At 34.0% G+C, this 25,782-nt stretch overlaps 1 protein-coding gene across 2 annotated transcripts in view; it reads right to left on the bottom strand.

Annotated features, from left to right (window-relative positions):
- TRIP11 (thyroid hormone receptor interactor 11) overlaps positions 1-25,782 on the bottom strand; it is a 106,886-nt gene that overhangs the window by 40,691 nt on the left and 40,413 nt on the right. For both annotated transcript variants that reach the window (XM_044665041.1, XM_044665042.1), the window contains exons 7-11: positions 22,994-23,329; positions 19,615-19,655; positions 18,595-18,681; positions 9,522-9,734; positions 3,409-6,432 (exon numbers count right to left, since the gene is read on the bottom strand). In XM_044665041.1, the coding sequence (XP_044520976.1) occupies positions 3,409-6,432; positions 9,522-9,734; positions 18,595-18,681; positions 19,615-19,655; positions 22,994-23,329 (3,701 nt within the window). The remainder of the gene's footprint in view (positions 1-3,408; positions 6,433-9,521; positions 9,735-18,594; positions 18,682-19,614; positions 19,656-22,993; positions 23,330-25,782) is intronic.

Below are 25,782 nucleotides of genomic sequence, written 5' to 3'. Positions count from 1 at the left end.
GCTTTTCTAAAAAAAATAATTAAAAAAAACCTTAAAAGATTACTTTTTCTCATTGTTTAGATATGTATTATATATAATATGTATTATAATAGAAATGTATATAAATATTTCATTTCTATAACATTTAAAATCTATAATTTGACCTCAAAACATTCAGGACAAGTCATTGAAATTTGTTCCTTATATTAAATTTTCAAAAAATTTTCTAGGTAAAAAGCATAGATATTATATAAAGTGAACTACAACAGAAAAGCTTAAAAACATTTCTTTCCAATATTATAATTTTGCTTACAAAATTTTTCTCACTGAAAATAATCTAAAAGTATATTTTAATTGCACTGGGTGTGAATATCTTCATGGGTTAGGTCCCTCCCTCCCAATACAGTCAATGCTAAAAAGTTCCCTAACAATGTACATGAGAGGGGCCTTTGGGCGTCAAGTGAACTTTATAACAATAACATATACAGTTGTCCCTCACTATATCACAATTCACTTATTGCAGCTTCATTGTATTGCAGGTTTTTAAAAAATATATATCTAATTCTGTATTGTAGAGTTTTTGCTATATAGCAGGATTTTTTCTTTTTGGTAAGAAACCACCAGTTTATTGAATGAAAAATCCAACAGCAAATGACCCCCCCTACCCCATGGCCCAACCAAGAGAACAGCTGAGCCCAAGGCAAGGTCTTTACCTGGGAGCACAGGAGGACTAAGAAGGGAAAATGTCTTTCTGTCCAAACCTCTGGGATAGGGATGAGCTCAGGGGCAGGAAGGGGGTCTCAGTGGACAGAACACTGACTGAAGGACCGAGGGCTATAGCCCTATCACCTGGAGTTCAATCCCACTCCCCACCCCATCTTTGGGCTAGGATAGGGGAAAGCTAGGGCTCAGAAGTGTGTTTACCATGAAGAAGAATGAGACCTGCGGACACACAGCCAGGCTGGGGCAAAGGGTACAGGTATCTCGCCCAATCTGGGAGGCTGCCCACAGAGGAAGAAGAGGGGGAAAGAACAGGTGCTGGGGTGGGAGCATGGGAGAGGCAGGACTATGCCAGAATGTGGGTGGGCAGGAGTGTGGGAGCAGAGAAGCCAGAAGGGGCAGGGCCTGGCACACAGGAGAGTCACACTGAACAAAGAAGAGAGACCAGGCCAGAGCAAGGCAGTGAAGCAGGAGCCAATGAGTTCTCGAAGACACATGCACAAGTCATCAACAGGACACTTCTGAGGACAATGGGGATGCTGAGCAGGGCCCTTCACTATCATGCCTAGCTAGCCAGGAGACGGAGAGCCTTGGCCGCCCTGACTGCTCTTTTCATGCTGGGTAGCCAGCCAACTGCATCCCTTTGTCCTTAGGCCAACCTTTTTTGTCCCCCTCAGGAAAACTGAGCTGACTTAAGATAGACAATGTTCCTGGGATGGCTTAGGGGGTGCTGAACTAACTCCTAACCAACAGCTAGGGACCAACGGGTGCCCCTCACCAGTGCTGTGTTCTATATTCTGCATGCTGATTGGCTCAGTGACTATAGCATTGGTCTGTTTGCTCTCTCGCTACTTCGTGGATTTTCACCTATCAAAGGGGGTGTCTGGAACCTAACGCTCATGATAGGTGAGGGATCACTGTATACAACATGCCTTCAAATAATGATAGGAACGTTGGCTTTAAGACTTTTTATACTTAAATCAGCCAAACTGCTAATATGTACTACTGAGAAACAAAATAGATTTTATAGATCTAAAGAGCTAATAAGGCTCACTGAATACCTCTTTGTGGCCAGTGAGTAATAAACAATCTTTTACTCTGTAGAGCTTTTTTCCAGAACTGACCGTGACCCTTTAAGCATCGGAATGCTAGTTATAACTAGAAGCCTAATCCCATCAATATATTTCCTACAGTATTCAAGTTTCCATGCATGGAACAAAGTTTCAATTCTGCTCATCCATTTATTAAGTAACTACTACAAGCAAAGCACTGTGTTAAGCATGAGTATACAAAGGCAAAAATAAAACATTCCTTGGCCTAAAGGAGTTGCATTCTCCCAGAGGGTTATACATGTAGTATGCAAGTAAGTTTTTTGGGACATTTTGTTCAAGTGTTCTCTTCTCTGGGATTATTTATTTATATCACATAAGGGTGTGGAGATGTAACATTAAATAAGAACATGTTGCCTTGGCCTAGCATTGTGTTATGTGCATAAGGAGATATTCAATAAATTATTAAATTGCACCTACAAATCAAAACAACTCATACATCATGTATTTAGGATTTCATATATAAAAATATATAAAAAGGGCAGATACTACATGGCACTGAGATATTTTTCATGTCTGAGTAAGGGGTGATAATAACTTTTAAAGAGTTCCTTCTTATATGAGTAATGAATAACATTGCTATTTGGTAGAAAAAAGATTCTTAAACCTAATAGCGGGCATTAAGATTCAGAAAATCAAACTAAAACTAGTATTAAAGCAATCACTTAAAAACAACAACCAATACTCCTTCAGACTGCCTTCGACAATTTTTAATTGGCCAATTATATTTCTACATTTTCTACAACAAAGATGTTCATAATATATATATAATCATAATGTGAAGAGGTAATCAGAACAAACCAACCCTGAGATCAAAAATATGGTCAAAGCTGATCCTTATGGCAATGGTCAAGGGACAGTGAATGCAAGATATCATTGCAAAAATTTTCTTATGACCATATTGGGATTCACAGGGTTAATCAGTGTTAATCACAGGGTTAATAATTGAAGCCTTCAATAAAAGAATTAATTCAGAGGTCAATGCTAAATTCATGAGGCAGAAGCAGGCTTAATTTGGCTTTCTCAAAAGGGGCCCACTCTAGCTCTCCCTATCTACATTGCAATGCAACCTCATAATTAACATATAACAGTCTTTACAGCAGAAAAGGGACATGAGGTAAGACAGTTTTCTTGGAGCTCAGTGAGGCTCATATAATGTCACAGTTTCTAATAATCATTTCTATCCCCTATTCTATTTTCTATTCCATTTTTCTGTGATCATAAGAATAATAGGTGAACCCCCTGAATCAAAAGTATTGACTAATCTTTATTAGAAAAGGACTTGTAACCTAGATGTGAACTACTGTAATGCTTATCACCAGTGTTAGTAAGATAATGGGTTGACTTACAAATAAAAGCTGAAACTGGAAGCCCCCCCCAAATGAGAAGGCTATAAGGCTTTTTTCAAAATCTATTATCTGGCTTAGCTTGTTTTTTCGCCCTTTCATTTTCCTCTCCCTCATTCCATATTTAGTGTCTGCAGTCTCCCCACCAAGGTCAGGAACCTGCCCTTTATGTAGCACTGGTCCCAACATAAAAAAAAAAAAAAATCTCTCCTCAATCCCCATAGCCCTTCCACATACCTACAAAGAAAACGTACCTGTTCTTTTTCTTTCAATAGTTTCTCAAAAGCAAAAGCCTTTTCCTTCATTGAGTTGGATTCAAATTCTTTTTCTCTCAGCATCATGGATATCTGCATATTAGTCTCCTGCAATGCTCGAAATTCTGTTTCCTTTTCCCTAGACATTACCACAATTTTTTCATTTTCTTCCTTTAGTTTACGAATATCCATTTCTAAAATTAAAGTTCTTTCTTTAAGGTTTGTTACTGCCTGCTTTAAAAGTTCATTTTCATTTGTTTTGTTAGCAAGATTTTCATTTAAAGAAAGTAACTGATCACTTTTAGCTTTGATTAAGAGATCTTTTTCCTTAAGTGATTTTTGTAAAATATCTTGTTTTTCCTTCATTTGCTTAAGCTCCAAATCATTCCCTTCATGTTCTTTTCTTTCAAGAACTGAGGTGGAAGCAACAGACTCACACAATCTATGATTATTCTCCTGAAGAGTCTTAATTGTTGCATCTTTTTCTTGTAATATTTTTCTTAGCTGGTCTAATTCTTGTTGTAGAGGTTTAGAAGCCTCATTTAATAATTCAGATTGTCTCTCTAGCGTAGGTAAAACTACTGATGATCTCATTGATAGCTGTGGTGAGACAACATCAAGTTTTCCCAGAAGAAGGTCCTTGGTGTTATGAAGTTGCCCTATGCTATGCTGTACTTGTGCCAACTCTTGACCAAAACATTTGAGTTTGGTCTCATTCTGTTCATAACTCTGGATTAGACCATTATAGTCTGCCTGTAACTTGGAATTATTATCACTATCAACCAAGACCTGTGCCTGAAGTTTATGAAGCTCCTCTTGAAGCTGAGCAGATTCATGCTGCATATTTTGTACTGTTGTTATTACTTGTTGCTTCCATTCTTCTATCTTCTTTACTTGCTGTTTTAATTTATCACGTTCCTGTAAAAGTTCTTCAAACTGATTACTATTAACACTCCCAACTTCATTCCCATTACCAGAGTCAGATGTTTGTAAAACAGTCAGTAAAGTTTGACATTTCTGACTTAATGCATCTATTTCCATATCTTTCTCTCTAATAATACGAGACAAGTTCTGAATAGTTTCTTTAAACATATCCTGGCCACTACTTTCAAATCTACTAGTCAATTTTTGGTTTTCATCCTGAAGTTTCAAGAGAGCTGCTTCTTTGGCAGCTACTATGTCCATGATTTTATGGTATTCTGTTTTTAGCTGACTATGCTCCCTAGACTTTTCATTCAAAACAGAAAATAATTTTTCTCTGTCTATAACATAAGCCTGAAGTTGCTGCTGAAGGTAAACAATATCCTGCATGTAGGATGCAGAAGAAATTCTAGCATGAAGAGCCTGTATCTCCAGATCTTTCTGCTGAATAATTTGTGTCAGTTTACCAACTTCATCTTTGGACAACTGATCAATCTGTTTAGTCAAAGAAACATTCTTTTCATTTAAAAGTTTAATCTCCATCTCTCTTTCCTTTATTCCCTTTACCAGTCTTTCAATTTCAGCTTTTGATAAATCATGCTTCTCATTTCCATTTTCTACATTAAGAGCCTGAACTTTAGTATTCTGAAAAATATCAGAGGTTTCCGTTTGGATGTCCTGCCTTTCTTCATGCAGTTGAGTTTTAATTTGATTGATTGTCTTTTGTAAATTTTTTATTTCTTCATCTTTTTCTAAAAAGAGTTGTGTGTGTGTAATATTCATTTGCTCATGTTGAGATTTAAATTCATCTATTTCCTTTTTCTGTTCTTGTAAAGTCTGCAAAAGTTGCATCTTAATCTGATTTTGATCTTCAATTGTCTTTTGGTGATGTTTTATTTCTTCTTCAAGATTACCCTTTATCACATTCAACTGTGCTACTTCAGTTTCAAGTTCAGTGATAATGTCCAGGGTTTTGGGCTCAGTCACAGGCATAGATCTACTTTGTTGGTCCCTGAGTCTTTCAAGTTCTTCCTTCAAATGATTGTTTTCTTCTTTCATAATTGCAAGATTTTTATCTTTTTCTTCTATAGTTTGTCTGAACATTTCATTTTTTTTTGAAATCTGAGTATGTGAATCAAGTTTCTTCTGAAGGTTTAAGCCTTTGTCTTGAAGTTGTTCAATGAATAGCTCTTTCTCTTTTATGAGTTCTGTTAACTCCTTTTGCCCTGCTAAACTCGTTTTTAGGATTTCTTTAGTTTCTTTATGGTCACTATCCATCTGCTCAATTTCACTTTTGAGTTTTGCAATCTCAAAATCTCTCTCTTGATTGAGTTTAATTAAACATTCATGTTCCAACTGTAAGGTAGAAGTATCCATCTTGCGGGCATTAGATAGTTCTTCAATGGTTTGCTCATATTTGTGAGCTTGCTCCAACAATTTCTTTTCAAACTGATGTAATTCTACATCTAACTGCTCTTTCTCTATTCTTAAAGCTTCAATAATAGCATCTTTTTCCAGAGAAATCTGATTCTTAACAGTAATAGATTCATGTAACTGCTGTTTTACATCTTCACAATCTAAAATTAACTTTTCATTTTCTATTTTGACATCAAAAGCAGTTTTCTCTAAATTTTTATTGAGTTCTTTCATTTCTGAAAGACACTGATTTAAATTCCTAATTTCTTTTTCCTTTTCTTTAAGTAAGTCACTCTGAAAGTTACTGTTTGACTCTTGATTAAGAAGTTTAGTTAAGTCATTCCTAGTGGTAAAAAGATCTTTTTCATTCTGTTTTACTTTTTCCTGAAGCTCTGAATTTTCCTTTTTAATGTTCAAAATGTATTCCTGTGATTTATCTAGCTCATTTACTAAATCCTTAATCTTATCCTCAAGTTCCTTCTTATTTGTATTCAAATCATGAAGAGTTACTTCCCTTTCATTGAACTTTTCTTTGTGTACTTCTAGTTCTTTATTAATTTTCATCTTTTCATTTTCAAGTTGAGAAACCTTCTTTTTTTCATCATTTACATCTTGTTTTAGCTTGCTAATGGTAATATCTGCTTCATTATGTTGTTTTGATAGTTGGTCTTTCATCAAAATCATATGCTAAAAAAATAGAATGGTAATTTTAAAGCATTTTACTTCATCTCAGTAATGTTTTACAAAATTATATATTTCAAGTGGAAAATATTCATAAAAGAAAACTTCATTACCAAAAATTATTTCTAAAATATTTGTCACCATTAAAAAATAATATCCAAATTATCTGAAGTAACTTTATATTATCAAATCTGTCTTAGTTAGCTTCAAAAGACAATGTTTTCTATAAAAGAACTAAGCAAAGAGAAGATAAACCATTTGCTTGTTATTTATACTAATTGATGCTAAAGTTTTAGAAGATTCCAAAACTAAATTTAAAAAATCAATAGATCATAATCAGTATAAAATGCAAGGAATATATGTATATGTATATAAAAATTATTCTCTAATAGAAGTACCTATAAGCATCGATAAGAGAAATCTTAAATAATTTTAAATATTTTTTAAAAATTCTGCCTAAAAATTGTTTTGGTATAATACATTTACACAACAGCAGAGTTGTGAAAAAAAAGTTTTTCTTTGGTCCTCAGAAACAAAATTAAGGTTCCTTTATTTATCATCAGTATTGTATGACAATAGCAAGTTATAATATGAATCAAAAGCAACCAACTTTTAATTGACAAAATCCTTTCCATAAAATACTTAGATAAAATAAAAAGCAGATGAGAATTATAAGGTATCTCACACTAAAAGAACAGGTTAGAAAACACTAAGTGTACTTTTACATAGTACCTAGGGAAGTAGCAGGTGCTCAATAAATGCTTAACGACTAAGAATGCCTCTTTATTTTAATGTGGAAACTATTTTATATTCCAGAGGCATCAAGATTGCAAATTTTAAGTAAATTAATTATAAAGAAAAAAGAGAAGACAATAACTGCCTTGTCTTTTTTGCATATCTTCTTTAAGGTATTTCCCAAAATGTGGGAGCCCCCTACCTGAATAATTGTTTCATTACAGTTTATTACTACAGTTCTTTAGCTTAATGAGCATAACTGAAGTATTAGTTGCCCTGAGGTATGAAAACATATATATGTAATTATTTGAGCCTGTAATTATACCAATTAGAAGGCTTCAGTATTACATGAATTATTCCACCTTAATATCTAGATCATGTTACTTGAAGGTTCGAAGATAAAACATTAAAACTTAAAACTTTTTATTTTTCATCCTTTTTAGAGGCATTTTCAGAGAAGCTATGGGAAAAGAGTATCTTCATATTTTTCTTCCCAAATAAATAAATATATCCACACAACTGCATGTTTAGTTTTAAATAAATTAAGAAAACAAGAAAATATGAAAAAGAAAACGATTTCTTTATACTTATTTGCAACCCTTGTTCAGGGTTGCATCTCCCAAAATTTAAAAGCCCTAAAAATTGTATGAATTCAAAGTACACTATAAGAAGTTAGGAATCAATTTGGTTATATTACTAATAAGTATAGCAGAATAAAATCCTTTTACATACTGTAATGTAAAAACTTAAAATATAGTATCACAGGAACAAAGTCCAAAGAGTTTGAATTAAATACAAGGAATTGATGATATCACTAATAGCTGTACAACATTCAAACTGGTCAAATTTAATAATACTTTGTCAATACCTCAAAAACAACCAAATAGTATCACAAAAATTAGGAAATTCTTGCAAAAATATTTTTAAATAAACCAAATGGTTATTTTATTTACAAATTTGCTATAATAAAATTGCATTAAGACATAAAAACAATAAAAAATTACTTTTTAAATGATTTTTAAATGAATTTCAATACAATTGATAAACAAATAGGCTTTAAATAAAGCTTTTTACAACAAGGTCAGTCTATTTTATTTTACCAACACTCATTATGATGTTTTGAATGGCCATTTACTTTAGAGAGCACAATTCAATTCTCTTTTTGTTTTTAACAAGTAAAGAGCTACAAGATGACAAATATACTTTTGGAAAGTTGTATATAAATCATAGTTTTATAGGCTGATTTCTTAAGATCAATTAAATGGCTCTCTATTTAAAGGAGCCACGTAGATTACAGAAAAAATTTTGTAACTGGCAAGTTGGTTTTAAAGAAAAATCTGTGCATTATATGGTATCCATGAAGTCAACAAATAGTAAGTAGGCAGTGACTTATGATTTTTACTACCAAGTGGCTTTCAAGTCAGTGGTCTGTAATTGTAAGGATGAAACTGGGATTTATTTTTAGTCAAATGAGAATTTTCACAGTATTTGCACTGCAGTAGATTTTTTATTATTCATATTTATACTATATTTTAATAGTGATAGTCACAAAAAAAATAATAATAATGCTTTATGTTTTATCAATTCAGACTACTGTATATTGGGTTTTTTAAAAAATGGATTCACCTACAACAGCCTTCTAGAAAAAACTTATCATTACCACAAACTTGTACTGCAAATTTAGTATTAGTTTTATGAACTACTATTTGTTATTTTTTAAAAAGTCATTTGACACAAAGAGAAAACTGCATAAAAATGACTAAAACTGAAATGATGGGAAAATATATAAGCATCAAGAGTGCCCTCCAGTGGAGTTAGTCTTTCTTAAGGTAAATTCCTTGTTCCATTGAGGAACTAAAAGGATTCTCTGATTAGCTATGAAATTATATTCTTGTAGTCATTTTCCTTACAAAATAACTAAAGAGTACATTATGATAGGCACTCCAAGAAGGTCTGATCAGTTTCCCTGGCAAGAACTATTCTATGTCTATCTAGCACTAACTGGGAAAAATTCTTTGTAGTGGTTGCATAATGCAATAAATCCCAAAGAAACAAAGAAATTTAGAGGTTAAGGGGTCTTTGGAAACTAATAGACCAAATCTACCTTCATTTTAGAAGTGTTAAGAATATTTAACACATACATGATTTGTATGCAGGAGGTAGAAAATGCAAGTGATGTCTTTGTGCAGGTGTTTGGTACTCATTCACAGAGAATGTCTTGATGAAATTTACACTGCCATCAGTGAAAAGATTTAAATTCATTTTAATTTTATTTTTAAATTAAAATTCTTTTGTTTCCTACTCCATAATTCAATAAATCCAGAGTAGACCAGGTAGGTTCAGTATCTTTTCTATGTTACCTTAGTAGCCTCCTGATTCTGTTTGTCCAGTTCTTCTAACTCTGCTATCAATGTTTTTTTTTCAGCAATACTTTCATTAAGTTCTTGTTTCTTTGTTTCCAAATCAGTTTTTAAAATATTTAGCTCTGACTCCAAATTCATGTCTTCACTAGATGTGAACTTAATGGTTTCATGTTCATTTTGAAATTTTAATAGTGCTTTTTGAAGTTCTTCCTTAAAATTGGAAGGGGAGAGGAAAAAAGGTAAATTTTTTTAATTAGTCTCATTATATAAAACTCAGATCTATAGTCATATCTGGACAAGACAAATAACATATAGAACAATCTCTTATTTTTACAGAACATTCCAATAACTTTATAATTTTAAAGAAAATGAGGTAGAAAGTAAAAATGAACTACACCTTTGGAATTCAAGTAAAATGACAGATTACCCAAAGGAACCTCTTCTAAATGTTATGTTGTAAACATAAACGATGACAACACCTAGGAAAAAATGCCTTGGAACAAGGCTTATTTGAAAGAGCCTTTAAATAAAGTCAAGAAACTTTAAAATATGAATCATTAGTGAAGAACTGCCTTTATTTTCATCCGCATAAGAAAAAGTAAAAAACAATGAGACTTTGAAGTCTACTACCTCTTCCCAAACACCTTTTTCTGTAATCCTTTTTTCTGAATGGGATACAAATTATGCCACTGATGGGAGTACCCAATTCCATGACACTGATTTTTTTGGTAATATTCTTATTCTCAATGAACCATAAATGATATTGTAAGAGGCTTCACTATGTTGTTACACTAGGAATTCTCAATCTACTTCATGAATTCCAACAATAATAATTACATTATTAACTGTACCACTGATTAAGAAAATACATGACAATAAAAAGCAACTATGAATCCAATAATACTTTTTAAAGAACTGTTACTTTAATAATTGAAAAAGCATACATTTGAAAAATAGCAATATAGGCCAGACTGTATATTGTGTTGGATCATATATTCTTGTGATAATTCTTGGGGCATTTATGAATCTGCAGACACTTTATAATAACTCCTCAGCCTCAGGATACACAAATTAATAACCATATTATTTTAATTGCAGGTCATGAACTTTCTGATCAAGGCTTATCTTAGAAGGAATTCAAACCTTTCATTAATGAAAGCACTTTTGTAAAAAGTCAAGAATGTAGGTAAAGATTCCATTTTAAAATTGAGCAAATATGAAAACAGTTTCCACTGTATTCTGAAGGAATTAACTAGAGACCTCTGTCCCACCAAGACAGAGTCAATGGTATTAAGAGAGAAACCTCTCTAACAAAATAAACCTGATTTGAGACAAGTTACAACCCAAGGATAAGACATTTTGTCTTACCCCCAATCATCTGACATCTTATCCCTGATATTTTACCTACCATATAAGGAAAGCAGCTGAGCAGCATCATTTGAGAGCCCCCTTTTGTCTCCTATAATGTTGTCCAAAGATTGTGTAAAACTGTGTGTGGGTGTGCGTGTGTGCGTGTGTATGGATATATCTCTTTGTTCTGCAGAGCTGCTAGGTACTTGGAAACTGCCCAACAGTTGAAGGTATTTAAATTTATCTTCTAAAAATGAATTAATGAATAAAGTTAGGCAAATGTCATAAGTTTCTTCAGATGGAGGATACACTTTCATAGATATATTTGAAAAATTAAGAGTTTTAGTCCAATAAGAAATGGTTGGTAAGAAGATTTTGTAAAGTAGGTTCTACTTAACTAGAATCATTTCCCAGAACAGGAATCTCTTTTTTCTATATATTTTCTCTCTCTCAGTGATATCAGCTTCTACAGGGTCAACTACAACCTCTACACAGATGACTCACCAAGTTCACAACTACCTCATTCGTCTCTCTGCTGAGCTCCGGTCCTGAATCACCAACAGTCTTCTGGCCATTTCAAAATGGATGTCCCATAAACATTTCAAACTCAAAATGTCCAAAACAAAACTCATCATCCTTCCCTACCAAAATCCAACTTTCTTGTCCCTATTTCTACTGAGGGTATGGCTATCTTTCCAGGACCTAACTTTGCAGCCTTTTAATTATCCTCAACTTGATCCCACTCACTTGACACATCCAATTACTTGTCACTTTTTAATCAATCAATAATTAAGTTATTAAGTACCAACTATATGCCAATCAGTGTGCTAAGCCCTGGGGAATAAAAAAAAAAAGAAGCAAAAGATAGTCCATACATTCAAGGAGTTCACAATCTAATGTGGGAGACAACATACAAATATATAGAAAAAAGCAGGAGAAATATACAGAAAAAGTATAGAATGTATTGTTCACCAAAGGGTCAAAATGGAGAAAAGAAAAGAGTGACAAGTGTAGGAGAGAAGGTACTGAGAAAGAACTATAGGGGTAAGGGACTGAAGATCATCATATAAAGAGTAGGGTTTTGCAAAAACAGAGAAAGAGGGATGAAAAGCCATTAGAGAAGGAAATTTCAGAATTCTTGAACATGGAGATGGTATACTTGTGGATGATGGCAAGAGCAAGGGTATGACCATCTTTGCATGTGGCTGAGATGGAGTGGAGATATAATTCACTGGAACTGAGTAGAGTAAGAATCTGACTTGTGATAATGTTTGAAGGAGAATCAATAGAGAAAATTGTGAGTCATGTACCATGTACCAAACTCATTGGAGTAAAGTGACCTGGAGGTGTGTAATGCCAATAACTACAAGGATTTTTGTTGTGTGATAAATATGTGGTAAAAATAGCATGAACCTCAAAGAAAGAGAGGTTACTGAGGGGCAAAGGTAGAGAGAGAAATTGGGAGTGGTAACGGGTAGTAAGGAATATTCCAATTCCCTAGCTTCAAAGAGTGAGAAGAATGAGTGAAAGTGAGCCAGGAACTTTTTACCTCCAAATTATCTCTAGCCTGTGTCCCCTTATCTCTAGACCCATGCTATTTTAAGTCCTCATCAACTCTCATCTAGATTACTGCAATAACCTCCTGAAGGGTCAGTCGGCCTAAGGTCTCTCCCTTCTCTCATCTTTGTTCCAAACAGATGCCAAAGTAAAATTATTATTCAGTCATTTATAGTCACTTCATGACCCTATGGACAATACTGTCCTTGGAGTTTTTCTTTGGAAATATTCTAAAGGAGTTTTCTACTTCCTTCTCTAGCTCATTTTACAGATAAGGAAACCAAGGCAAACAGGGTTAAATGATTTGCTATGGGTCACATAGTAGTGTCTGAGGCCAGATTTGAACTCCGGAAGATGAGTCTTCCTGAATCCAGTCTCAGCACTCTCTCCACTATGCTACCTAGCTGCCCAAACTAAGCCATTTAACTGTCCTCAAAGTAAGATTACTTCATGTTAATTCTAGTATGTCCACTTATTTCATGTTATTCAACTTCAACTGAGCCCTCACAGCAGCAAAGCAGTCCTTTAATTCCTCTCTAACTGGTTCCCTCTTTCTACCCCTACTGAGGCCATTCTAAATTTTCTCTTCCCTCATCAGTTTTGACATATTACCCTCTCTTTCTCAACTGAATATCTTGTGCTCAAGAAAACTCTGAGGCAACTGAACTCATAATTCAATGTGAGTTCCTTCTTTTCCTGTACTCTTCATCTCAAAACTTATTTACATCATATCCCATTCTCTTCTTTCTCAATCTAACAAAAAGGTAGATCTTCTTCCTCCAAAGGCTACATATATGTTTAAGTACATATATACGTCTGTATATATGAACATATTTGCATATAAGTATTTGCAAATACCTTATTCTTTCCAGCAAACTGCAACCACAATGATCATATTTTCCTTTCCCTCTTTCACATAAACCAAAATATTTACAACAGCACTTTTTGGGTCATTAAAGAACTGGAAGCAAAGTAGATGCCCAAACACTGGGAAAAAGCTAAACAAAATGTGTTACGTGAAAATGATATGTTACTGTCCTGTATAAAATGATGAACATGATGAATAAAAAAAAATGCATGGAAAGATTTATATGTCTAATGCAAATTGAAGTAAGCAGAATCAGGAAAATGATATACACTATTTCAATAATGTAAACAGAAAGAACAAAACCAATAATCAAAACTTAATGCTGTGAAATTTAAATGACCACACTTAGCCAAAGATGAGGTATGAAATGATACCTTCTCCTACCCCCTCTGCAGAAGTGGGGGACCTTGTGTGCAAGACATGACATATAATATCCAATTTTTTTATATAATGTTTTAATGTACTTTTTTTCTTTCTTCCTTTGTTCATATTTTATTATAAAGACTAGCTTTCTAGGAGGGGGTTAGCAGAAAGAAAATAGTGGGAAATCTAGATGTAAAAAGAACAGATAGTAATAAATTATTTTTAAAAAAATAAAAGACTTGGGAGTCAAGCAAAATCTGAACCTTAATCCTCATCTTATATACTTACTTTGTAATCACTTAAACTCTCAGAATTTATTTCTTCATCTGTAGAATGCAGGAAATATTTATATTATCTACTTCACAGGATGTTATGAAGTTACTTAGGTGGCCTTAATGTACTATATCTTAAAAACTCAAATTAGATATTACCATATCTTTCTCCTTTGACAATCTCATCATTCCTATGACTTCAACTATTACCAACCAAGGTGTAAAACATGAGAGGCTGGATTAATGTATGTTTATGTATGTATGTGTATATACATACAAGGGACACAAGGCATTCAGCCACTTTGCATTCCTACTACGACTACCTTAACTCGGACTCATTATATTTTTTCTAGGCTTTCTCCTGCTTTCCAATTAATGCTACACACTATCAGATTCATCCTTCTAAAGTACTGATCATGTCACTACCCTACTCAAACCCCTTTAGTAGTTTTTCGCCACTTAAAAATTTCAAAACTCCTAAGAATGGCACTCAAAGTCCTTATATTTTGGCTCCAAATTATTTTTCCAGTCTTAGCTCACATGTCTTTCTTGTCACTAGACCTTTGCTCATACTCTTTCTGCTGCTTCAAATGTTCTATATTTTATCTTTCTTCTAGTACTAATCACATTCTATTCTTTATTACATTATCTACAAATGTCTTTTCTCCCCTATTAAATTTTAGTAAGGAAAAATGTTAATCTTCCTATTTCCCACTGTGCCTTATACATAATAGACTTAGTAAATATTTGTTGAAATAAATTCTATAATCAGAATCCTTTGTACTATCATCTCCTTAGCATCAAGTCAGCTATGTCACAAATCTTACCTGCTACATGCTCATTAACCTAGGACCAGTTTATCATGTGTGTCTGTTCATTCCCCCAGGGCTTAACATAGTACCCTGTACAAGATACATTGACACTATAAGAGATCCATGATTACAGGGGTCTATGTGTTCCTTCCCTCATAATACTTTATTCTGTTCAATTCTTGATTATTTCTTTCCCTAAATCCTCCAAAGATAATCTACTGGGGGAGGTTTCTTCTGGTTTTTCCATCTATTTCTGCAATACCAATGGAACTACCATCAGTAGCTCTCACACTTGCAACATGAACTTCTCCATTTTCTTTTCTGATAATACTAGTCTTTTATAATGTCTTTCTACTTTCCAATACTATTACAAGATACTTAAATACAATGTGCAGCTTCCTATTACCTTCTGGGTCATTTTTAATTTTGGTTATTTCCAAGGATGTAGCATTCTATGATTTGCAGCTATATTCAGCATCACCAAGGGACTTTAAAAAATTTCTATTGAATGAATGAATGAGTGGATTCAAATGAATGAATGAGCAGATAAATAAATGCTGGAAAAATTCAGGTGCAATGACAGTGAACCAGACATAAGTACCCAAAGCCATTTTCCTAATTTAAAAAAATTACTAATAAAGGCTTTGCTATGTTATCTAGTACATCCTTACCAAATGGAAAAATCTGGCAAAGACATTACAATCTATGATGGCAGAACAGACAAACTAAAAATGCCTCATTTCCTATATGTTACACATGAAAACCTCTTCCACTTGCAAAAATACAAGAAACTTTCATTTCTTCCCATTACTTGTCATTGTGACAAGTTCCTACCCCTTTCCCTCACTAGTTCAAAAAGCATTACATCAATGAACATTTAACTAATATTCTCCCCCAACTAAATGCCTACACTGGTGTCTCTGAAGAAGATAGTGAATATACATTCACCAGTAATGATATCTGGCAAGTTTAATGACTGAAATTCTCAAGAGGTAGCATTTCTTAATTTTAAATTAATTTATTGACCAGTTAAAACATCTTAATCTGCCCAGTTTTCTCTCTCCACCATCCAAAAGGAAAAAGTACCTCACTCTTCTGCAACAGGTCTATACATACCACTTCTGAGTTTGCCACTCAGTCCTTCTCCTGGACAACACAAGACATCTCTGATTGGTAAACAGTCACTGAGGGCTTGAACTTAGAGACTTAAAACTCCTCTTCCATAACCTCATCACAGACAGGTTGGGTTTTTGCTAATAGCAGGAAGACGCCAGCACATTTTGCCAAGTAGCCCTACTGCTGTACTTTAAGTGAGTACATTTCAACATGGTCACTCAGCCCACTCAATCTTTCAACTGGGTCAAGGTTCACCGTGACTGGCCAGGCTTGCCCTTAATCTTCTCATCCTTAGCAAAGGCAAAAGATCCCAACCCATTTTCATAACCTGAGGGAGAAACTGGGTATAGCCTCAATTTAGAATCAAACTGTTTCAGCCTCTCCTTGAGGAGGGGCTAGGAGAAAATTATTTCACAAAAATGCATTAATTTTCCACACAGCTCTCATAAAACTAGAAAAAACAAGGGGATAGATTGTTGATTTATTAGCTAAGAATCATACTGATATCAAAGGACTTGCCTCAATAAGTTCTAAAAGGCTCATCACCAGAACACTGAATACCATAAGATCACAGATTTAGAGATAGAGGTAACCTTATAAGTCATCTAATCCAATCCCCTAATTTTATATTTGAGGAAACTGAGGTCCAGGGAAATTAAGAGACTTGACCAAGGTCACAAAGAAAGTAAGCAGAAGAGGTAATATTCAAACTTAGTTGTTTTGACTGTATATCCAACATTCTCTTCACTGCAACAGACTGTCTGCCTCCCAGTAGATGAATTCTCTTTAAGACACATGAAAATAAATCTACTAAGGTTTGGAAGAGTTGCAGTCTATGTGAGAAAAGAAAAGTCACATTGATAAAATCATAATTCCTTGAAGTAAAATATATTAACATACTACAATAAATCCCATTTCTTTTCCATTACCACAAACCTCACTGCCAACTCCACCTTCAAGGATGTAAACCCCTAACTTTTAGGTCTCAATCCTTCTATCCTCTGTCATTCTTTCTGTAGGAATGACCACTACTATCCAAGAATAGTTCAGAGATACCCTGACCCCATTCCTAGTCTGTCTAATCATGGTCACTGATTTCAAGGAACCCCTAACTCAACCACAAGCAAGGCCTACATCCCACAATCCCATGAATTGCTGGTGATGCCCTTGAGTTATAAGTCCCTATTTTCAACAACCCACCAGGGAAAAAATTGAAGGAGTCCATGTTCTGGAAGGGGAGGCTGAAGTGAACAGAGATGTGCTACTTGGTATATCAAGATGGAATTCTAAAGACATTTCCCCACAGAAAGTGTTATAAGTGCTGGTAAAGTTCTAGAACCCTGTTGTCAGAACTTTCAGTGTTTTTAAGAGAACCAATCCATGGGATCACCATGAATCACCAGGAGTCAAACAATCCTACTTCACTTTAAAGAATGCCTCACACACGATCAGCTTTTATCATTCACATCAGGTAGGCTATTTAAAATAGAACCAGAAAAAATCAAATAAAACCAGAACAGGAAGTAGAATCAATCCTGGCTGAAATATTGCATGGAATTACCTCTTCTAGTCAGTGAGGTGGTGCAAAAGATAAATGTACTGGACCTGGAATGAATAATTCTGACCCAAGTTCAACCAGCCTCAGACACTTATTAATTGTACAACTCTGGGCAAGTCATTTATCTTCTGTCTTCCTCTGTTTACTCAGCTGTGAAATGGGAATAAAAGTATCCCCTACCTCTTAGGGTTTTAAGAATCATATGAAATAATATTTGTAAAGCATTTATCATACTTCCTAGGGCAAAAGGTACTTAATAAATGCTTCTTTCCTTACTTCCTTCTTCTGGTTCTTCTATTAAGCCTGTTCTCAACTCTCCCCTTACAAACTCTATTCATCATCTATTTCCTTATTTCTAGTTCAGACAAATACAGAATACCAAAACACATTTGTGCATGATGCCTATGACATCTGTCTCAATTAGGTCACTCAGGGCAGGGTCTGATTTATCTATTCAACTGCTAAATCTTACTTTGGTGCTACATGCTTTGGCATGACACTGAATTCTAATTTCAGTTTCATTCACAGGATTCAGAATAATTACATATCCTTTTTTCAACATGAATTAATACCCTGGCTATAATTTCTAGTCCTTCATGATTTCATAAGATAATTAATCTAGAATTGGAAGGGGCCAGAGGTCAGAGAAACTTAGTCAGCTAATAGGCTGCCCTGTACTGTGGCCATCAATAAAAACAGTAATGAAAATTAAGGATTACAAAGAGCTTTGTTTTTAAATAAAAATTCTTACCTTCTGCCTTGGATTTATACTATCAGTTCTAAAGCGGAAGAGGTAAAGGCTAGGCAATTGAGGTTAAGTGACTTGCCCAGAGCCACACAGCTAAACGTTTCTGAAGCCATGTCTGAATCTAGGACCTCCTGTCTCTAGGCCTGGCTCTCTATCCACTGAGCCACCTAGATTCTCCAGGATTATACCATTTTAACTAGATTAAAAGTTAGTAAGTTCTTAGGCGTTGGTCTAAAAATATAGCCACCATTATTAAACTTCATTGAAAAATTAATTTTGATTTCAAAATAACCAACTAAGAATGAACTCCATTTTGCTTCTGAGAAAGTTTTAAATTCATATTTTTAACATTTATTGCTTTTAATTTACATAGAAAAATATACATTTTTAAAAGATTTCTTTTAATGTTATTTTCACAGAATATACCTTTTCTTGATTCAATGATGAATTTTCTTCTTTTAGTATTTGCAGATTCTTTTTAAGTTCTAGACCATCCTCAGTAAGAATGTTTCCCTATAAAAAATGTTCCACAGAAAATTTCAGTTAATCAATAAACAATTCATGTGAAAATTCTAGTAAAGTACACTATGGAATAGTATGAACCTCAACTGCCCTGTCTATATAAATCAAGAATGGTCATTAAGGTGGTTGCAAGAAAAACATTATATTTTTTAAAAAACAAGGAAATATGAGTTATTACTAAGCATTTTGTTCTCTTCACAGGTATTCTTTTTATTTTTTAAACCCTGATCTTCCATCGTAGAATCAATACTGTGTATTGGTTCCAAGGCAGAAGAGCAGTAAGGGCTAGGCAATGGGGGTTAAGTGACTTGCCCAATGTCACATAGCTAGGAAGTATCTAAGGCCAGATTTGAACCAGGACTTCCCTTCTCTGGCCTGGCAATCCACTGATCCACCCAGCTGCCCCTCTTCTCGAGTATTCTTAAGCATTAAAACCACATCTATTAAGAGCTGGATGCTTAAGGAACACATCACTCATCCATTTCATTTTAAAGAAATTCTATTCTTTTAAAGAGTTTCTATGTTCATGTGAAGGAATTTCATATCAAGTATATTTGGATCAACAAAAGTCTTAAACAATTATAAAAAAAAGAATATCTTTCTGTATTTAATAAAAAATCAAAATATAGTCCATAATTCATCATGAAAATTGCTATTTCCATAATTCAATGCTCTCTCACTCATGTTACCATTTATCTTAAATTAGCTATTGCATTATAATAACTTCCTCAGTCCTATACTTTGAAACAAAAAGTTTGTAATATTAACAGAAACATATAAAAATATAAAATATAAAATCTGTCTGAAGTAAATTCATATGAATGTCTATCAAGTTAAGACAGTTGAAAACCAACTGTGTAGTTTTTCTTAAAAATGCTTAAAAACTACCATTATAATAAAAATTCTCCTTTGAAATGAGTTTACCTGATATAAATGATTCAGTCTCATTATTTCCTTTTGTGCATCTGTGAAAACAAACAATTTCATGTTAAATTTGAAAAAGAAAATAATTACTGGTTGTAAAACTTTCATAATTAGTAAGCATAAATCAGCTCCTAAATCCCAAGTTCAAATGTAAACGTACACTCACAACACAATTATATTAAGCAGAATGTATGTTTACAAGTACAATTAAGTGAATAGTATTTGCATATGCTCATAATAATCTTATCCAATGTACGAGGTATTTTCATAGTACAATCACCATACCCTCAGGCAATATATTCCAATGGATCAGTGATTTCAAATTGAGCACTACTTCTAACAACACAGATTACAACCATCCATGCCTGTCCGACCTGCGCTATACTCTCAAGACAAAAGAGCTGTGAAAGAACATAGAATAACTTAATTCTATATAGGTTACAATTATGGTTTTTATTAAAAACAAAAGACCCAGAAAACTATTGCATGGCTTAAAAATATGATGTAACTATTATGAATAATAGGAAAGACTGTGGGAAGAAGGAAAAGACAAAATTTAAATGATTCCTCTAACAGTTTTACAATGTCTAACGCAGGTAAAAATTATTTTAGAAGGCACTGCTTCCAGAAAAACAATTTAGTAAAAAAAATAAAATAAAATAATGCAACTTTTGAGTGTTTAAATAAGGAAAGATAAAGAGTTTTTAGAGAAAGGAATAAGAGTATAACAAGATACTAGAGGAAAAAATGCAGCAAAAAATCATTTTCACTTATCATTTATCTATTATAACACACACAGGGCATTCACTTCTGCTTGCCTATTAAGAAATAAATGCTAATCTTAGTCTATTAAATAATGATTTTGATTGCATAAAACTACAGTCAGATAATTATTTGTACTAACTTCTTTTGTTAGTAGTGGTGATATACACTGTAGTCTGTTACTAGGTAGGTCAAGCTGGTGGATCACTTAAGCTCACCAGTTCTGAGAGGCAGTAAGGCTAAATACACAATAAGTCTGGTATTGGTTAAAGAGTGAAGGGGCCAGTCACTAAGCTGTCTAAAAGAGGAGCAAACCCTTATTTAAAATTTCTATGCCTCGATAATACATGTAAAACCCAGATTAAATTGCTTATCAGCTCTGGGAAGGGTGAATGGAGGGGAGAGAGGGAGACAATTTGGATTATATAACTTCAGAAAACTTATGTAGATACTGGGTTTGTACCCCAAAGAGATAATAATTAAAAATGTTTGTACAAAAATATTCATAGCCACATTCTTTGTGGTGGCAAAAAAAATTAGAAAATGAGGTGGTGTCCCTCAACTGGGGAATGGCTGAACAAATTGTGGTATATGATGGTGATGGAATACTATTGTACTATAAGGAATGATGAACTGGAGGATTTCTATATGAACTGGAAAGATCTCCATGAACTGATGAGGAGCAAAATAAGCAGAACCAGGAGAACATTGTATACAGAAAGTGAAACACTGTGGAATGATCAAATGTAAATGACTTTGCTACTAATAGCAATGCAATGATCCAGAACAACCCTGAGGGACTTATGAGAAAGAATGCTATCTGTATCAAGAGAAAAAAACTATGGGAATAGAAATGCAGAAGAAAAACATATGATTTATCACTTGTTTATATGAATATAGGATGTGGGGTTTTGGTTTTTAAAAGATTACTCTATTGCAAAAATGAACAATATGGAAATAAGTATTGAGTGATAATACATGTATAACCCATTGGAATTGCTTGTTAACTCTGGGATGGGGGAGGTAAAAGGAGAAGGAAAAAAAACATGAATCATGGAACCATGGAAAAATGCTTTAATATAAAATTTTAAAATAGATAAATAAATTTTTAAAAACTTATGTGGAAAAATATTTTTCTTAATTCTTAAATATAATTCTTAAAATTCTTAATTTCTTAAATTCTTAAAATAAAATATCTTTACAAAAAAAATAATAAAATTTCTATAACAATTACAATATTGAAACAGGGTCCATAAGTGGCTGCATGTATTTCTGGCCTGGGTGAAGAGGGAACCTAGGTGTTTTGTTTTTTTAAACATCCTAATAACTTCTTTTAAAAGACAAGCAGGAGGGGGCAGCTGGGTAGCTCAATGGATTGAGAGTCAGGCCTAGAGATGGGAGGTCCTAGGTTCAAATCTGAGCAAGTCACTTGACCCCCATTGCCTACCCTTACCATTCTTCTGCCTTGGAGCCAATACCATATATTGGCTCCAAGACAGAAGATAAGGGTTTTTAAAAAATAAAAAAATAAAAGACAAGCAGGGGGCAGCTGGGTGGCTTAGTGGATAGATCCAGCTGTAGAGATCAAAGGTCCTGGCCTCAGACACTTCCTGGCTGTGTGTCCCTGGGCAAGTCACTTAACCCCTATTGCCTAACCCTTATTGCTCTTCTACCTAAGAAGTAATACAAAGTATTGATTCTAGGACTAGAGGTAAGGGTTTAAAAAAAAAAAAAAGACAAGCAGTATTTCAATGTGGTATATATTATTTTGACAGCTAAGTGACATAGCAGATAGAATGAGAAAGATTCATCTTCCTGAATTCAAATCTGGCCTCAGACACCAGCTGTAGGATCCCAGGAAAGTCACTTAATCCTGTTTGCTTCAGCTTCCTCATTTGTAAAATAAGCTGGAGAGGAAAATGGCAAACCAGTCCAGTATCTCTGCTAAGGAAAGCTTAAACTGAGTCATGAGGAGTAGGATACAACTTAAAAATGGCTGAAAAACAAAATATATTATTTAAGATTTTTAAAATAATAAAATGAGTTATATCCTCTCCCATATGTACAAAAGGAAACTTTGGCCTTCTGGACATCAAAATGGAAAACCCCTTTTCTTATTTGGATCTACAGACATGATACTACCACAAGGTACATTGCAGGTTAAGACTAGAGGGAAAGGTATACTCACTAAGTGAATTGCCTGTGTGATCATTAGGTGCAACATAAATTCAATAGCCAAGTAATTTATGTAAAAGAAAGCTGCCAGCTTTCTCCAATAATAATAGAAGGTACAAAAATTTCCAAAGAAGCTACATGCTCTCCTATAACATAAAGCTATACTTATATGGAAACTAGATGGATATATTGCTCATCTTTTACATTTGCTTGAGAAAGCCATTCACAGTCTAAATGATTAATAGGAATGAATAAAACAGCTCTACTCTTATTTTCTAGTCATTTTAAGGTCAGAGCATTTACAGTGGTTTTCATGCCATGAATAATTAATTTTCTAGTATGAAATACTGTGTAGAGATAATTTATTAATATATTTGAAACCATCAAGCACCTAAGATATTCTAAGATTTGTAATAATCTGAAATTCAAGAACTTCTTATACCAGACAATGCTTGTTGTAGTCTCAACAGCTCCTCTTTGACAGACATATCATCTGGAAGAATTCTTTCTTTTGTCAGAATAAACTGATTGACTTCTATTTTCAGCCTTTCACATTCTTGTAGTATTTGACTTTTTTCCACATTTAAAAGTTCTTGTACTTTCTTCAAGATTTCATTGTCATTCTCTATTAAAGATAATTTTTGATCTTTGTCTTTTATTTCAACCTCAAGGTCTTGAATTTTCTTCACTGATTCAGTTTTTTCAGTTTGTAGAATATGAAGAGTTTTTTGCAATTCATGAACTTTAGAATGATGAGTAAGTCCAATCTCTGGGCCATCTAGAAAACAAATATAAAACTTAAGACAACTAAGGATTAAAAGTGCAATGCTAGGCAAAGCTATGAAAATTACTTACGATGCTTACTAGATTTCAATGAAAACTCAAAAGTTTTTGAGAGCTTAAAATAAAAAGTTCAAATTTCATTTACTAAACTAAAACTATCAATTAGAGGCTACTGTGTAATTAAAAAACAAATCCAAAGTTCCACTTCATTCCCATCAGATTGGTAAAAATGACAACAATGGAAAAATGACAACTAAGGGAATGGAAGAAGAGGTACACAAAATGCATTGCTGGTAGAACTATAAACTGGTACTGCCATTCTGGAAAACAATTTGGAACTAAACTTAAAAAACAAAATCACTTTAACTGTGCATACTCTTCGACAAAGGGATACAACTCAAAGCCTCTTCTTGCAAAGAGTGAAAAAAAGAAAGGATGCATATGTAAAAAAAGTATTTATAACAGCATTTTTACTGTGGTAAAGAACTGGGAGTTAAGAGAATATCAATTGAGAAGTGGCTGAATGAATTTATGTACTGAAATTATTACTGTACTCTACAAAACAACAAAAGGATCAAATTCAGAAAAACGTAAGATTAGTAGGAAGTGAGCAGAACTAAAAGAACACTTATGCAATTACTATGACACTAATGAAAAACATTTCTGAAATTTTAATAACTGTTCAATGTAATGATGAACTAGGACTCTAGAGGACCAAAATAGAACATATTTCCCATGTCTTAAAAAGACATAATGGACTACTAGAAGTATGAGACTTGTTTTCAGTAAAAAATTACTTATTTATTTGGGAGGGAAAAGATGAGAATGTAGCAGGAAAAAGAGAAGATAATGGAAAACTTTAAGCATTTTTTTAAGTGAACAGAAGAGAATCAAAGGAGATACAGTGAAAAACACAGACAGACAAGCATGACAGGTCTGAAATTAATGTGTTGAATAAGTTGTATGTAATAGAAATTCATGATACCATGCCCAATCTTCACTCTATTTCTGTTCTTTATATATAAAAATATTCATCAAGTTCAAAATATTTAAATTATTTTATTATTTTTAAAAAGCATTAAAAGCTTTGAGTCACCATTTAAAAGTAATGTATACTCAATTTTGCAATAAAATAAATAAAACTATCATTTTATTTATTTATTTGTTTGTTTTTAGGCCCTTACCTCACAGCTTAGAATCAATAGTGTGTATTGGTTCCAAGGCAGAAGAGCAGCAAGAGCTAGGCAATGGGGGTTAGGTGACTTGCCCAGGGTCACACATCTAGGAAGTGTCTAAGGTCAGATTTGAACCTAGGACCTCCTGTCTGTAGGCCTGGCTCTCTACACTGAGCCACCCAGATGCTCCCAAAACCTATCATTTTTTTTTTCATTTTTCTCATAAGTGAAAGATTGGTAAGGGTGGGCAATGGGGGTCAAGTGACCTACCCAGGGTCACACAGCTGGGAAGTGGCTGAGACCGGGTTTGAACCTAGGACCTCCTGTCTCTGGGCCTGACTCTCACTCCACTGAGCTACCCAGCTGACCCCAAAAACCTATCATTTTTAAACAAGATATGGAATGAAAATTTATAATTCCAATCTATTCACCATTAAAAGAAAGAACATAAAGGGAAGTTATAATACAGGATTCTGATTTAGAACAAGCTATATTACTGTAATAGGGAAAATTTAGATATTATATAGATATATATTTAAGGTGTGGTCGCCAGGAATCAATCAGATCTAGATTGATTCCATAATTAAAACAGACCCAAGTCAGGATGGATTTATGGTAGTTTATTTACAATTAGGAAGGTGGAAGGTAAGGAGAGAGAGAGAGAGAGAGAGAGAGAGAGAGAGAGAGAGACACAGACAGACTTTGGAGGTCCGGACCGAGTAAGAATTAAGCCACAAGGCCTTAGCAATTAGAGAGGCAAAGGAGCCTTCTTGAGGTAGAGACTCTGGAAAACGCCAAGGTAGGCCAAAGGAAGTCAGCCTAACTTACCCACGTGACAATTCAGAGGGGAAGCTGCCTGAGGTCTCAGCCGAGATCCTACAGCACCAAGTTCAAAGCGTGGAACTGCCTCAACAAGAAGTTTACCATCATATTTGAAAGACAGCAGCTTTCATCACTTCCTGGAGGTCCACCTCTAATTCAAGTGGACAAATGGCAGCCTCAACACAGTTTCTGGACTGCCCAAAGGGTAGTCCCTTGTTCTTGATTTGTTACTTATTGTCACGTGTGGGTAACTCATCTCCTCTCCCCACTAAGGAAGATAGGGATGACATTATCTCTGGTGGCTATGAATGGGCTTGAGCTAATTCCATTTACACATTACTTGACCTTTGAGATCTTTTCAAACTTTAAGATTTTATATGACAGTAAGTTATAAGAGGTGACAAAAATTTTGGTAGCCAGATTACCCTTTTTTAGCAAACTTTTGTGTAAA

The sequence above is a fragment of the Gracilinanus agilis genome, chromosome 2 (assembly GCF_016433145.1).
Source record: "Gracilinanus agilis isolate LMUSP501 chromosome 2, AgileGrace, whole genome shotgun sequence".
NCBI classification, from domain to species: Eukaryota; Metazoa; Chordata; class Mammalia; order Didelphimorphia; family Didelphidae; genus Gracilinanus; species Gracilinanus agilis.
The sequence above is the reverse complement of the archived record's forward strand: the minus strand, read 5'-3'. Positions and strand labels throughout refer to the sequence as shown.